This window comes from Mesitornis unicolor, unplaced genomic scaffold, assembly GCF_000695765.1.
Source record: "Mesitornis unicolor isolate BGI_N332 unplaced genomic scaffold, ASM69576v1 scaffold10571, whole genome shotgun sequence".
NCBI lineage: Eukaryota > Metazoa > Chordata > Aves > Mesitornithiformes > Mesitornithidae > Mesitornis > Mesitornis unicolor.
The window spans coordinates 1-12,437 of record NW_010164470.1 but is presented as its reverse complement, the minus strand read 5'-3'; the positions used below and the strand labels follow the sequence as shown (position 1 = coordinate 12,437).

General features: G+C 54.1%; 1 protein-coding gene across 1 annotated transcript; it reads right to left on the bottom strand.

Annotated features, from left to right (window-relative positions):
- Window positions 1–1,540: 1,540 nt before the first annotated feature.
- DDB1 (damage-specific DNA binding protein 1, 127kDa) lies at window positions 1,541–11,895 on the bottom strand. Its single transcript, XM_010194333.1, has 23 exons — window positions 11,774–11,895; window positions 11,565–11,662; window positions 10,038–10,196; window positions 9,556–9,639; window positions 9,263–9,379; window positions 8,802–8,904; window positions 8,565–8,640; window positions 8,376–8,484; window positions 8,015–8,193; window positions 7,750–7,913; window positions 7,550–7,657; window positions 7,071–7,278; window positions 6,814–6,909; window positions 6,466–6,577; window positions 5,324–5,447; window positions 4,798–4,962; window positions 4,280–4,374; window positions 3,949–4,119; window positions 3,143–3,252; window positions 2,760–2,929; window positions 2,331–2,433; window positions 1,864–1,987; window positions 1,541–1,682 (listed from the first exon to the last, which is right to left on the bottom strand). Exons 1-23 carry the CDS (start codon window positions 11,784–11,786, stop codon window positions 1,599–1,601), a joined length of 2,772 nt encoding a protein of 923 aa, XP_010192635.1. The 5' UTR covers window positions 11,787–11,895; the 3' UTR covers window positions 1,541–1,598.
- Between the last annotated feature and the right edge of the window lie 542 nt (window positions 11,896–12,437).

Sequence of the window (12,437 nt, the reverse complement as noted above, 5' to 3'; positions counted from 1 at the left end):
CCTGAGATTCTGTGATTCTGTGAAATGGGAAGATAATTATTAATCTGTACGTGATGTGCAGAGAAGTGCTGCCCAGCAGGGAGGGAATCGCTCCCCTGTGCAACCACACTGCTCGGGGAAGGTGTGCGGCCAGAGGTACCCTCCAGTTGTGAGGTCCCGTCGGGAGAAGGCAGCATCATCAGTCCTCATCAGTGCTTGAAGAGGACGAGCCTGAGACCCTGCATGCATCGGCCTCATCCAAAATCTGCTTCTTGCCAGTCCCAGCACAGGCAGGAGGTGGAGGTGGCAGAGCCGACGGTCGCAGGGAGTGAGAACACCGGTAACAAGCAGCAACAAGAAGCCGAGAAAATGAAGCCTCAATCCCTGAGCTCTGCAGGGACGTGGGCTCACCACTGCAGCGGGCCTGAGGCTTGCAAAGAAAAAGCCAGGCGGGTTTGAGAGGGGCCTCTGGCTCCCATCTGCTCCACTAATGCCGGGCACTGCCAGGGTCCCCAAGAAGGGCCACAAGCTGCCCAGAAGGGCTGCTCCGGGAACGGCCGCAGGGGAGAGGCAAGCTGCAGAGATGGGTTTCCTCCAAAGGGATGGACAAGGTCAAGGTCTCCTCAAAAATTCAGCAAAGGATGTCCCTCCACATTAGAAGCGCTCGCCACCACCACTGCCAAGGTGTCTGCGCTAGGCTGCACCGAGAGGTGGAACTAAAATATCCTGAAGTCAAAAGAAAAGCCATAAAAATGCATCTGGAAAACAGACACATGCGCCAGCACCTGCAAACTGATCCGCTGAGGCTGCTGCTCCCCACACTGCTCCCACCGACCCGCAGCACGGGACTGCCATCGCCTCCAAAGTGCCTTGGCTTGGGCAGGGGAAGTGCCCCCCGCCAGCCCGCCCTCCACGGAGCTGGAACCACCCCTGCGGTCACGAGGAGGAGCTCGGCACCAGCAGACCTTTCCTCTTGGACTACTTTATTTGGTATAACTCAGAAACCAACAACTGCTTGAGCTTGCAGAACTGCCCTCCCTGAGCAAGCCACAGATCCTGCAAAGGGAGAGGAGTGCACCGGCCCGCCCGGCTTCGTTACCCCGATGGAGAGAAATCCTGCCCCTCTGCGCCCCCACCAGCCCCAGATGACTCCTCTGGCCCTCACCCTCCAGCTCTGCTTTCTCTTTCGAAAATCACAACAAATCGAAAAGAATCCAAAACGGAACAGAAAGCGAAAAAAATTTAAAATACTAAAGACAACAGCGAAGATTCAGAAGCCTGAATCCAGGCAAGGGCACTGCATCCGCTGAGCGCTACCGGCAACGAGAGCAACCAAGCCCAAGTTCTGGGTCAGCAGCTGAGTCCGCACGTTTGGTGAATCCAAGCAGGTAATGACGTGGTGCCTCACCAAGAGCCCCCCAAAGTCCCTAGCAAGCTTGGCTCCCCTTTAGAGACTCCTTCCCCAACGTGTCCTCGTTCAAGGGCCACCACCGCTGGTGTTAAGTGCAGCTGGCCAGGGGTCCCCAAGCTGCAGGTGGGGATAAAAGAATAAAAGAAGAAAAAGAAAGACTCCCTTGCTCTACATGGAGGAAGACGCTAGGGAAGGACCCCGAATCCTACTAATGGATCCGGGTCAGCTCCTCCACGATCTTTATCAGGTCATCTACAGTGGCCTCCCTCTTCATGCCACTGCCGTCGTCAATCTGCAAGGAGAGAGAAGGCAGCAGAGCGCGGAGACGTCAGCAGGTGCTGAAGAACACTCCCGAATCACTGCCTCCTAGGAAGGCGTGCGTTTAGGATTTACTGCATTACTGCAGCCTGCATTTCTGAGCAAGGTCCCTCCTGCCAATTTTGAAGGGCCCAAGCTCACGTCACCCATCTCACCTGCAAGTTTGCCACCACCTCTTGCATCTTGGGCCTGCTGATGTCCAGGAAGCTTTCAATCAGGTCACCATCGATGAAGCCCGTAGCTGGCTCAGTCTTGCGTTCGGTGTGAAATGATCTCCAGGTGCCACCGTCAAGGAGCCAAATCCAGCCAGCCCTGCCCCAGACTGACAACGCTGCGTCAGGAGGCTCACGGAATTTGTGCTGCGTTTTTAGCACAACCACAAAGCCACATTCATCCTAAACCCTGCGATATCGATTCCTCTCTGCTACAGGCACCTTCTCTTCGAGCACAAAGCCCTGTGCACCTGGCAAACACACAACCACCCTCTCCAGCCGATGCACACTCCCACCAGAGTGTCCCAGCAAAGATCAACCTCCAACAGCTCGCCTGGCTCGGGCCGAATTCCCAAGCCAGCTCCCAGCACTGACTGGCCCAGGCTCCTGACTCCACTGCAAAAGGATATAAGGAGTGCTCGATCTTGCCCACACTCTTGATGACTTTATTCAGCCTGTTCTGCATGTCCAGCAGGAGGTTGTACCAGCTCTCCGACAGCGAGGTCACCAGTCCTACAAAGGGTAAAATGGAGAGGAAGGTTCAGGGCTCACACCAGGGCGTCCCAGCAGCTCCCAGCAGGCAGGGATTAGCAAAGCTGCCGGGACTGGAGTTGTGCTGGAAGCTGGTGCGTGGCAGAGCTGGGACAAGGAAGGAGTTTCAAAGAAAGCCCAAGCGCTTTCCTCTCCTGGAAGCAATGCAAAGAGAAAAGCAGGTTTCTGAGGGGAGTCCAGCACAGAGCATCACTCGACTGGGGAACAGAGAATGAAGACATGAGGAGATGCCATAGGGAAGGGGACCCACTACCCTCCCGCTCCAGCTGGGGAACCCTGAGCCTTACCAATCATGCCGTTGACTGTGCCGAAGAGAACCGAGCCCTGTGTTGGTGTGGATGTTTCGCCCAGGTTCTGCATGACCAGAGAGCCGTGACAGAAGACATTGACGAACTCCCCGAGGTGGGACAGTCCCACCTCCTGCAAGTGCTGGCGCTCCTCATCCGTCGTGGCCGCACTGAAATCCAAAGCACCCTGCTCAGCCTGTGCTGGGGTGATGTGAAAGCTCTCCCTGCTCCCACCTCACCGCTCCTCAGAGCCGGCCATGCTCCTCCCAGCTTTCCTCCCTGACACACATGCCTCCAGAGCTGTAACATGGAGGAGACCAGAAGGTCCTACGGCCCCATCCCTCCTGTCACGCACTGCCACATCCCCCTCACAGCCAGCTCACCTGTCCTTCTGGCACACAAACAAATTGAAAGCGTTCTCTGCTCCCAAGAAGTTGTCGTCGTCCAGGATCTCCACGGCACTCATCCAGTTTGGATTGAAGTCCCGGGCAATCTGGAAGGGGACAAGAGGAGAGGCAGTGTGTCCAGATGGCCTGGCCTGTGATCCAGCATCTTCATGCCACCCAGCACCAACACGAGAAGCAAGGTGGGATCCAGTCTGTCCCTCTCAGCTAGATGAAGCAGCTGAGCGTGAACGGCAACCAAGTCCCTTCTGGAGATGGTCCTGGCCTCAGTGGTACTCGGACAATGCCAGGGCACTCCCTGGGCAAACGCAGAGTGGCCCATGCCAAAGCCATGCCCAGAGCCACTCTAAGTGCACAGATTGTCTCAGCATCTGGTCCATCCCCCAGCTACGCCACATTTACTGACAGAGACGTGGCTACCATCACACAAAGCCATTCCAATTCTACAACAGGCAGTCCAGATGGCAGCTCCCTGCCATGTCAGGCAGCAAGCACACACACACAGTCTGCTCTTCTCAAGGCTACCGATCCGTTGCCCAGCTCCCTGGAAGCCCAGGGATCCGTCCCTCCAGAAACCACAGGGATCTGTCTAAAAACATGTCCAGGTGACACTGCTCTCATTGCACAGCCCTACAGGCTTGTCTTTAAAGGGTTAGCAAGGTGGGGGGAACCAGGATCCTTCTTTTAACACCTTACACACTGTTCCCCCTGCCCAAAGCCTGTTGAAACAGGCAGCACGGGCTCCCAGCATGCCTTCGACCAAGACTGTTCCTCAGCATTGATACCTCCTCGAAGTTTCCTTCCATGGGCTTGTACGCAAGGAGGAGGACAGACCGCATCAGATCTCCCACAAGGATGAAGTCTCCCTTGGTCTTCAGGTAGAGTGCCATGATGTTATTGTAATGGTTGCACTCTGTGCGCAGCTCCTTCTCTGCTGTCCACTCATACAGGCGAACCTGAAGGAAGAGACACAGCTCTGAGCCACCAGATACCCATGCCAGCCCGGACACACTTCCCAACAGAGATGGGGGACCTGGCTGACATCCACACAGTTGGAGCAGCTTCCAGCTCTGAAACATGCTCCCAAAACAAGTCAGGATCTTGCAAGAGCCCTACCGTGCTGTTGATGCTGGCTAACAGCTTCCCGTTGAACTCCACCATGGAATACACAGCCCCCTTGACCTCCTTCTCGGCTAGGCTCTGCAGCTTCCCTGGAATAAACCCATGCACCATCCAGTTATTCGCCCTGTGCTGCCAAGAGTGGCAAGCAAAGGGGATTCAGATGAGTGGCTCCAAACAACATCATTCCCCCTAGAAACTATCTCAGAGGAGCTGTGGGCAAATAACATAGGAGTGACACGGCAGCAGGGGCAGACACACAGAGAGCAAATCCCAGAATCTGGTGAGGGATTCTTGGGCTTCTCTAGGAGATGAGGGGAAAGGGAATGCACTGGGATAGCCTGGAGTAGAGTAACGGCACCTACAGATCCCATCTGTGGGTGCTTACAGCAGGCCCCTCAGGGAAAAAACTCTCTGCCTGCTACTGGGACGTGTGCTCTCCTGGCCCTGAGGAGCTCATCTCTGACCTCACTCAAGCAGCTGGACTTGGCCACAAGAGATGACCTCGCTCTTACCATCGGAGTAGTGGAAGACGACAATGCGGCCCTGCTTGGGCTCTGCCTCCTCGGGATACACCATGGCAGTGCCCACGATGAAGTAGGTGTTGGGATCCTTGCCAAGCTTGCAAGAGACCAGGCTGAGGGCGTATTCGTTTTGCAGAAACTGGTGAGCATGAAGCACTGTGCAGAGAGAAAGGCAGAAACAACTGGGTCCCCTGGGTCCCGGCAGGCAGCACCTCCACACGTGGGCAGAGCAACTTGCCTGGGAGCAGCTGAAAACTTAAGGTTATGTCCAAGACAGCTGCCTGGAGATCCCCTCTCCTATTTCCCACCACCACCTTGTGCCATCAGCAAACCACTATGCCTGAAACCTATGGCCTGTGGCTGACGTTCCTCCAGGAAAATGCTTTGACTGAAGGAAACATGCAAGATCACAGATCTTTACAAGTCTGTGAAGATCACAAGTCTCAGCCACACGCTGATGGGCTTGTCCTGGAGGAGAAAACTGCACTAGCGTATGGCCAACATTTGGGACTGGTACCTTCGAAGGTGTGCTGATCGATGATGAGCAGGTTGTGCACCTCCACCTCCTCTCCGAAGGACGTCTCGTGTGGTGCTGTGCTGCTGGAGAAGAGCTTGCTGGTGCTCACACTGCTGGACAGGGCCTAGGGCACAGTAAGATCAGTCACATCCTTGTGCTCAGCAGGTCCTCAAGCTGCTTCACAGAATCACACAGAATCACACAATGTTAGGGATGGGAAGGGACCTCAAAAGCTCATCCAGTCCAATCCCCCTGCCGGAGCAGGAACACCCAGATGAGGTTGCACAGGAAGGCGTCCAGGCGGGTTTTGAATGTCTGCAGAGAAGGAGACTCCACAACCTCTCTGGGCAGCCTGGGCCAGTGCTCTGTCACCCTCACTGAGAAGAAGTTTCTTCTCCAATTTCAGTGGAACCTCCTGTGTTCCAGTTTGTGTCCGTTACCCCTTGTCCTGTCATTGTTTGTCACCGAGAAGAGCCTGACTCCATCCTCGTGACACTCACCCTTGAAATATTTATAAACATGAATGAGGTCTCCCCTCAGTCTCCTCTTCTGCAAACTAAAGAGACCCAGCTCCCTCAGCCGCTCCTCATAAGGGAGATGCTCCACTCCTTTAATCATCAGGGGCTTCACATGGGCTGAGGCAACCAGAAACCAGAAGAACGAATGGGAGAGAAGGTGCAACAAGGAGCTCCCTGGACCTGAGTAAAGGGACACGGTCCCTGCACCAGCAGAGACACGTGATGTGCACGGCACTGATGAGCAACAGCATTGATACAAGCGTTTATGCAGCGTTGTGGCCTCCACCAGAACTACTGCCTGAAGGTGACCTGTGCCTGCATCCCTGGGAGAAGGAAACTACTTGAGACCAAACAGAAGCCTGTACGGGAGACTGAAGGAAGCACCCAAAACCAAAGGCGATCAGATAGAACAGTGAGCATGCCGAGGCTGTCAGAGAGCAGCACAGAGCCCTTGTCACCGCCACAGAGTGATCTTACCACCCCATCTCCTCCTAGGCTGCCAAAGGGAAAGCTTGCCCTCAGAGCTTTGGAAGAGAAGACTGTCGAGGAAAATTATGGTTTGGCCTGAAAAACTGTGATACCCATAGCCCAGAGCTCAGGAATGATCTAGCAGCTACCTCTCACCTGGGTGCTGGCACTGGGTCTGAGTGCAGTGGTGCCTCCACTGGCATCCTGCACCTCGATACGACTCGAGAGCACGCCAAAACACTGCGATACCTCTTGGTAGCAGATCTTCCTGTGGGACAAACAGCTGTGTGGGCAGGAGAGCCAGGACAGGCCACTCCAAGGAGAGCACAGAGGCTCTGGAGACAAGACAGAGCTGCCCACTTGCCCAGACTGCTCTCAGCACAAGCCACCAGTTCAGTCTGGAGGTGCTAACTGAGCACACAGCCAGAACGCTGACTCCTCCCCAAAACCTTGTCCCACACAGCAGAGCCCTCAAGCCAGGCTCCCTCCCGCTGCTCAGCTCACCTGGGCGATTCATAGAGGGGAACCGTGCGGATGTGCAGCTTCTGGATCTCGTCAATGGTGCCGATTGTCAGGGTGCTGTTATTGGCCAATGCCAAGCTGTATGGCAATAAAAACCATAAGAAATGGTGCTTATAAGGTGGGTGGCACAGCAAGAACCCCCCTCTCTTCCGTACCGCTCAAAACTGCTGGTCCCAGGACCCACTGCAGAGTCCAAACCTCCCCCACCTCATGTCCTGCAATGCAAGATGCAGGCTCACCTGTCGGGATACCCATCCGAGTTGAGGGGACACATGTAGTTCACCTCCTTGAGGTTGACGTTGGAGAAGACCAGCTTGTGGTTACTACTGTAGATGACAGTGGGGCGGTCAGAGCAGGCAAACACGTTGGTGGTGGAGAGCGAGCGGAAAGTCCTCAGGACGGTGGGCTGGGTCCCAAGGGTCACCTTCTTCCGGTCACTCAGCAAACCTGCAGAAAAGGAGCACCTCAGGTAAATGCATCCTGCTGTCAGCACAGGGCAGCAAAGGAATGGGTGTAAGCATTGATCTCCTTTCTCCAGAGTCTGCTGGAGAAATCCACCAACTCCCAGTGCCCACAGAGAGTCCCACCTGAGCACGACCCCGTCACAGTGAGAAAGCAAGAAAAAGAGAGATCTCTCCAGAAGGATGAAAGCAAGCACGACAAGCAAGCCGGAGAGCACGAGTCCAGCAGCCTGCTCAGTGCTAGGCCCTGTAGTCACCTGTCTCGAGGCTGAGCCCGAAGTAGAAGAGAGCTCCGTCCCCCAGGGCACACAGCAGGTAATGGCTGCTCTCAAAGGTCGTCATCAGGATGGAGCGAGGGATAATTTCTGCAGGGAACAAAAGAGAAGGCTGATGTTGCTCACAACTCAGCCAGCTCAGTGACTGCTGCCACCACCGAGCAGCCCCAGGAGAGCCCTACCTCCTCCCAGCATTTCTTTGTGCAGCAGTTCAAATGAAGGCAGCTTCAGGATGCGGGCAGAGATGTCAGTCCACAGCCCAATTGCACACAGCGGAGACATGCCGTTAGTGTCCCCCAGAGGGGTGATGTCCAGGCAGGCAACTTCGTGCTCCATTTCTGTGCAGCTGGCAGGAAGGAGGAAGCAGACAGAGGTGTTGGACCTGAGCCCAAAGACTGACAGCAGAGGCTGAGAGTCCTCAGACCAGGATGAGAGATGTGCGCCCACCTGATCTGTCTGAGCTCCTGGGGTCGGATCTCCAGGTAGTACAGGGCTCGTCCCACAGCCACCACTACCTGGTTACTGTTACAGGATGCCACGCTGATGTTCTTTCCATGAGGCTCTTTCCACTCACTCACCAGGGCTTTGGGCTCCTGGCTAACCAGTCTCACAGAGGCAGAGGTGATCTGGGGAAAGAGAACACCTCTGCTCAGAGCCAGAACAACACCTCCCTTCTGACACCAGCTCAAGGAAGTACTGCAGACCCTGCTGCTGCTGAGCAACACAGACCTAGGTTAGTTCCACAATCAATAAGGGCTGTAGGGTCACCACGAGAGAAACATCTGCATTTCCCTAGAGCTGGCATTACCTGGATCAATTGCTGATGTGCCACGTTGCCGCAGAAGAAAGTCTGCTGATCATCCACAAACCCTGTGAGCTCCGTCTCTTCTACTTCCTCTCCATTTAACATAAGAACCCTGAACAGGAAAGGCAGCTCCTGTTATATCATGCTCCAACACGTGGCTGAGCGCCTTGTTCAGCATTAACCCCACCTTACCTGGTCTGGCCAACAAAGGACAGCACCAACGTATTGTCCGTTTCACGATGAGAATCTGACCTCAAGGGCCACAGGCCTGCAACAAAGAGGCCACATTTGCTCACAGTGAATATTCCAAAAGCTAGTGGGTGGCAAGCCCTCCTGCCCCACACCCCCACCTCAGTCTGTGCACACGTGTCCCCAGCTAGGCCCTCTCGGGCTGCGGGTTGTATCTGACAGCACTGAAAGCTCACGCACCTTTAATCCCTGGCAAGTCGATGCTGGCATGCTCATGAATCCCAATGCCATTCCGGATGATCCGCAGTGAACCCTCTTTAAATGCGCCTGAGCATGTGACCAGCTGGAGGAAAAGCAGATGACCTTTACCAACCGAGGCTGGGAATCTTCCCCACTTCTCCCTGTAGTGATGGGTTCAGGTGGGGCACCCATCTTCTCAGAGGAAGCTTTTTGGCAGCTGATCCTCCCCCACTGCACAAAGGCACCCCCTTCCTCATGAACAGGAGTATCCCAAAATTAGCCTCCCCACTCAGACCACTCTTCAGCATAAGATGTCAATACCATCCCTCCACCTGGATAAGACTTTAGGATCCTCCCATTAATGGTTTGTAGTCTTTTCCTTCCATGAACACCCCATGCATGCACCTGGCCAGTCCAGCCATCCCCAACACTGAGAACAAAGCAAGCAGAATCGGTGTTACCTGCCCCTGGCCTTGTCTTTCCAGGTCCACCACACACATGTCGACAATGGGACCGAGGTTGGTGAAGGTCTCCATAGCCACTACATAGGAGCCCTGCTCATTGCTGTCCACATTGAGCTACAAAAAAACACAGTTATTGGCTATCAACGAGTGGAAAAGGTGTAGGGCAGACAAGGAGAAGAAATGAAAGTTTATCCACATATACCTCTCAAGGCCATCGTGAGAATGAATACAGATCCTGTACAAAATCCTGTCTGAACACACAACGGAGCCAGAAGACGGATGCCACATACCTTCACAAGCTGGGAATCGCCAAGCCGAGAGCCGACAAACACAACTCCGTTATCCAGGTAGGTCAAGCACTCCGCAATGGATGTCTGGGAATTGAGAAGATGCAGATGAACCACCACTAGCATGAAAAGGAGCCCGCCACACCCCACAAGCACCACCTCTGAGCTGCACCCCAACGGAAGTCCCTGGGCGCAGGAGGGGAATTTAATCCCTTCACAAGACCCCACAGAGTGCAAGCTTCTCCCAGGCACAGCAGACAAGCATGAGGTAAAAACCTGGGAAGATGGCGCCAACTTTCAAGTGCCCAGACAGGGAATTTCCCAGCGATTCGAAGTTCAGAGGTGTGACAACTGTGACACTTCACCCCACCCTGGGCTCCAAAAGACACCGTTCCTGCCACTCAGTGGAGCATTTCCAGCCTGCGGAGCCTCCCAGCCCCATAGCAAGAGACAGGGACAGCACACGCAATGCAGTCGAGTCCTACCTCGCCGAGCAGTTCCACACGCAGGTCCTTCAAGGTGACAGTGCCGTCCATCTGTTCCTCCTTTTCCAGAAGCAGCATGAAGAGGCGTCCTTCCATGTCCCCCAGCAAGTATCGGGACCCGTTGGGATCCACGCGGTTGTGGCACACAATTGTACTTTGCTGCACACAAAGGAGGAGGAGGAACTTTTAGGAACTCGTTGCAACAGCCCCAAACGGGCACCTAGTGAGGACCACCTTTGTATGAGCCAGAGGGAAACAACTCCATCCACAGTGCACCAGTGCTGGCTGCTATTGCAGCAGGGTCCCACGTCACCGTGCTCCTCCAGCCTAAAGGGAAAGGGCTCGATTCACCCTTCAATAAACTGCATCAGCAAAGACAACCAGAATCAGTGGTCAAACAGCCTCACTCTTGGTCACTAGGAACCACCTCATGTTCTTGAAGTAGAAATGACACTGGCTTGTTCACAGCCCAGCAAAGTTGCCATTGGAAAGCCCATTTTCCTAACGCTGGGCCTTCCACAGATGCAGGGATGCTGTCTGTGACCTGCAGAGCTCCAAGCCTGCTCCAACCCCAGACCAAAACTCTGCAGACGTTTTGCTGTGTGCGGTGGATGCTGCCTAACCTTCTGTCAACATAGTTGGGTTTGGTTTAAAAATTCTGATCTTGCAGATCTTTACTGCACGCAAACACCCCACCGGCCTCGAGTACAGGTGTGCTTGCACCCTGCTTGCAGGTCAAAGCCCAGATCTCTACGTCAGCAGGGCACAGGCAACTGACTCGCTCCTCCTGCTCCAACATAACAGATTCTCCATCACAGAGCTCCAATAGTGGTCTGAGAGCCTGCAGGCAACAAGATTAATATTTCTCTACCCAAGATTTACAGTTCTTTTCCAGCCTGTCATTATCCCCAGCTTACAAGGACCTTTTGATCACAGCTCAAGCCCTCTTTCAGCCCTGAGCGGCACCTCAGCCGTGCCATTTGTGCTTCCTGCACCATTTCAATGTGGGAACTGGCCCGTTCCTCTGACAAAAGCCACAAGCTCAATTTCTGTCACAAACTTTGTAGTCTTTTTTTCCTTTGAACAAGTGCCCAAATCGTACACTGGTGGACTCAAGCCTCCAAGGGGCTCATTCATATCTTTTGCTGTCTGAAACGAAACCAGGCTGTTTGGACCCATGCCCAAACCACGCACTACCTCCTAATTAATCCCTTTCTCTGGGGGCCCAAACAAGATTTTAGCTTTACTGCACCATTTCCGAGCACTCCACAGAGAGCAGACCCACACACAGCAATGCAAGGCTCACAAATGTCCCTGAATCTCCAAACACACAGATGGGGCATTGCGTGAACCACTCACACCCGCCAAACCTCTGAGAATTAAGTGGACTTACGAGCCCACACCTGGAGACATGAGCAGTTTAAGTTTTTGACCCCAAGTAGACCAATACCTTACCAGCACTCTGAGAAACACCTGGGAAAGGAGGAATCACACAGGACGCCTTTCTAGATCTCAGCAGTCACTCACCTTGATGATAGGTGGAGCTATAGCCAGATATTTATCTCCGTTGTGATAGGTGATAGACTCCTGTCCAATGATGATCGCGCCTCCAAAAGGCTCTGGCACTGAGCAAGGCAGAAGACAAATGTTATATTAGAGAACGTGTGCAGCGTGACTGAAGCATTCAGCCTTGAGGAAGAAACGGGAGGGATGATCTTTTAGAAAGAAGGACCAACCTGCGATGACCATGGAGGCCTCAGCCTCTACGTTCTCCTGTTTCCAAGGGCCTTTGTTAAATTCCTTCTCACGCAGGGACACCTCGTACGTCTTGACGTGACGGCCCTGAGGATCCTGAAAGAGAAGCCACAAACGATGCTGTTCACTGACAACGGCCTCACGTGAGCATCAGCAGAGGCTCTGGAAGCAGAGCTGACGAGCGACCTGCGAAGCAAAGAGACTCCACCTCATCTCCTGCAAGAGCACCACCACCAGCAAGCTGCTGCTCTCCCTAACCTTATCCACACGAGAAACAGCCTTTGAATAAGTCCCCGTGACAAAAGAGAGCAAAAAATATTTATTGCATTTTTACACGAGAGATTTCTCTGGGACTTGGACTCATCTGACGCACAGCTCTACAAATGTGGGCATGAGTGGCACTGTGCAATATCGCCACCACCTCCAGCTCCAGCAAAGCGTGCGGGAATTCAGCTCTGCTGTCGTGGTGCAGGTGCCAGAGCAGCTGAGCTCCCGTCTCAATGCTGCTCAGGCCTTTCAGCCTGGTTTCCTTGGGAAACATAATCTGCTTGCTGAATGATCCCCCGGTGGCTCTGCCACTCCAGTAATTCCTAGCCCAGTGGGCAACTTCAACCATGAGATGAGGTTGAATATGGCCAAATGCCG

Coding starts and splice junctions, on each gene's coding strand:
- DDB1 (XM_010194333.1), bottom strand. Junction 7,279..7,549: donor CGGGCTCAGCCTCGAGACAG/GTGACTACAGGG, acceptor CCTTTTCTGCAG/GTTTGCTGAGTGACCGGAAG. Junction 2,434..2,759: donor CACAGTCAACGGCATGATTG/GTAAGGCTCAGG, acceptor TACCCTTTGTAG/GACTGGTGACCTCGCTGTCG.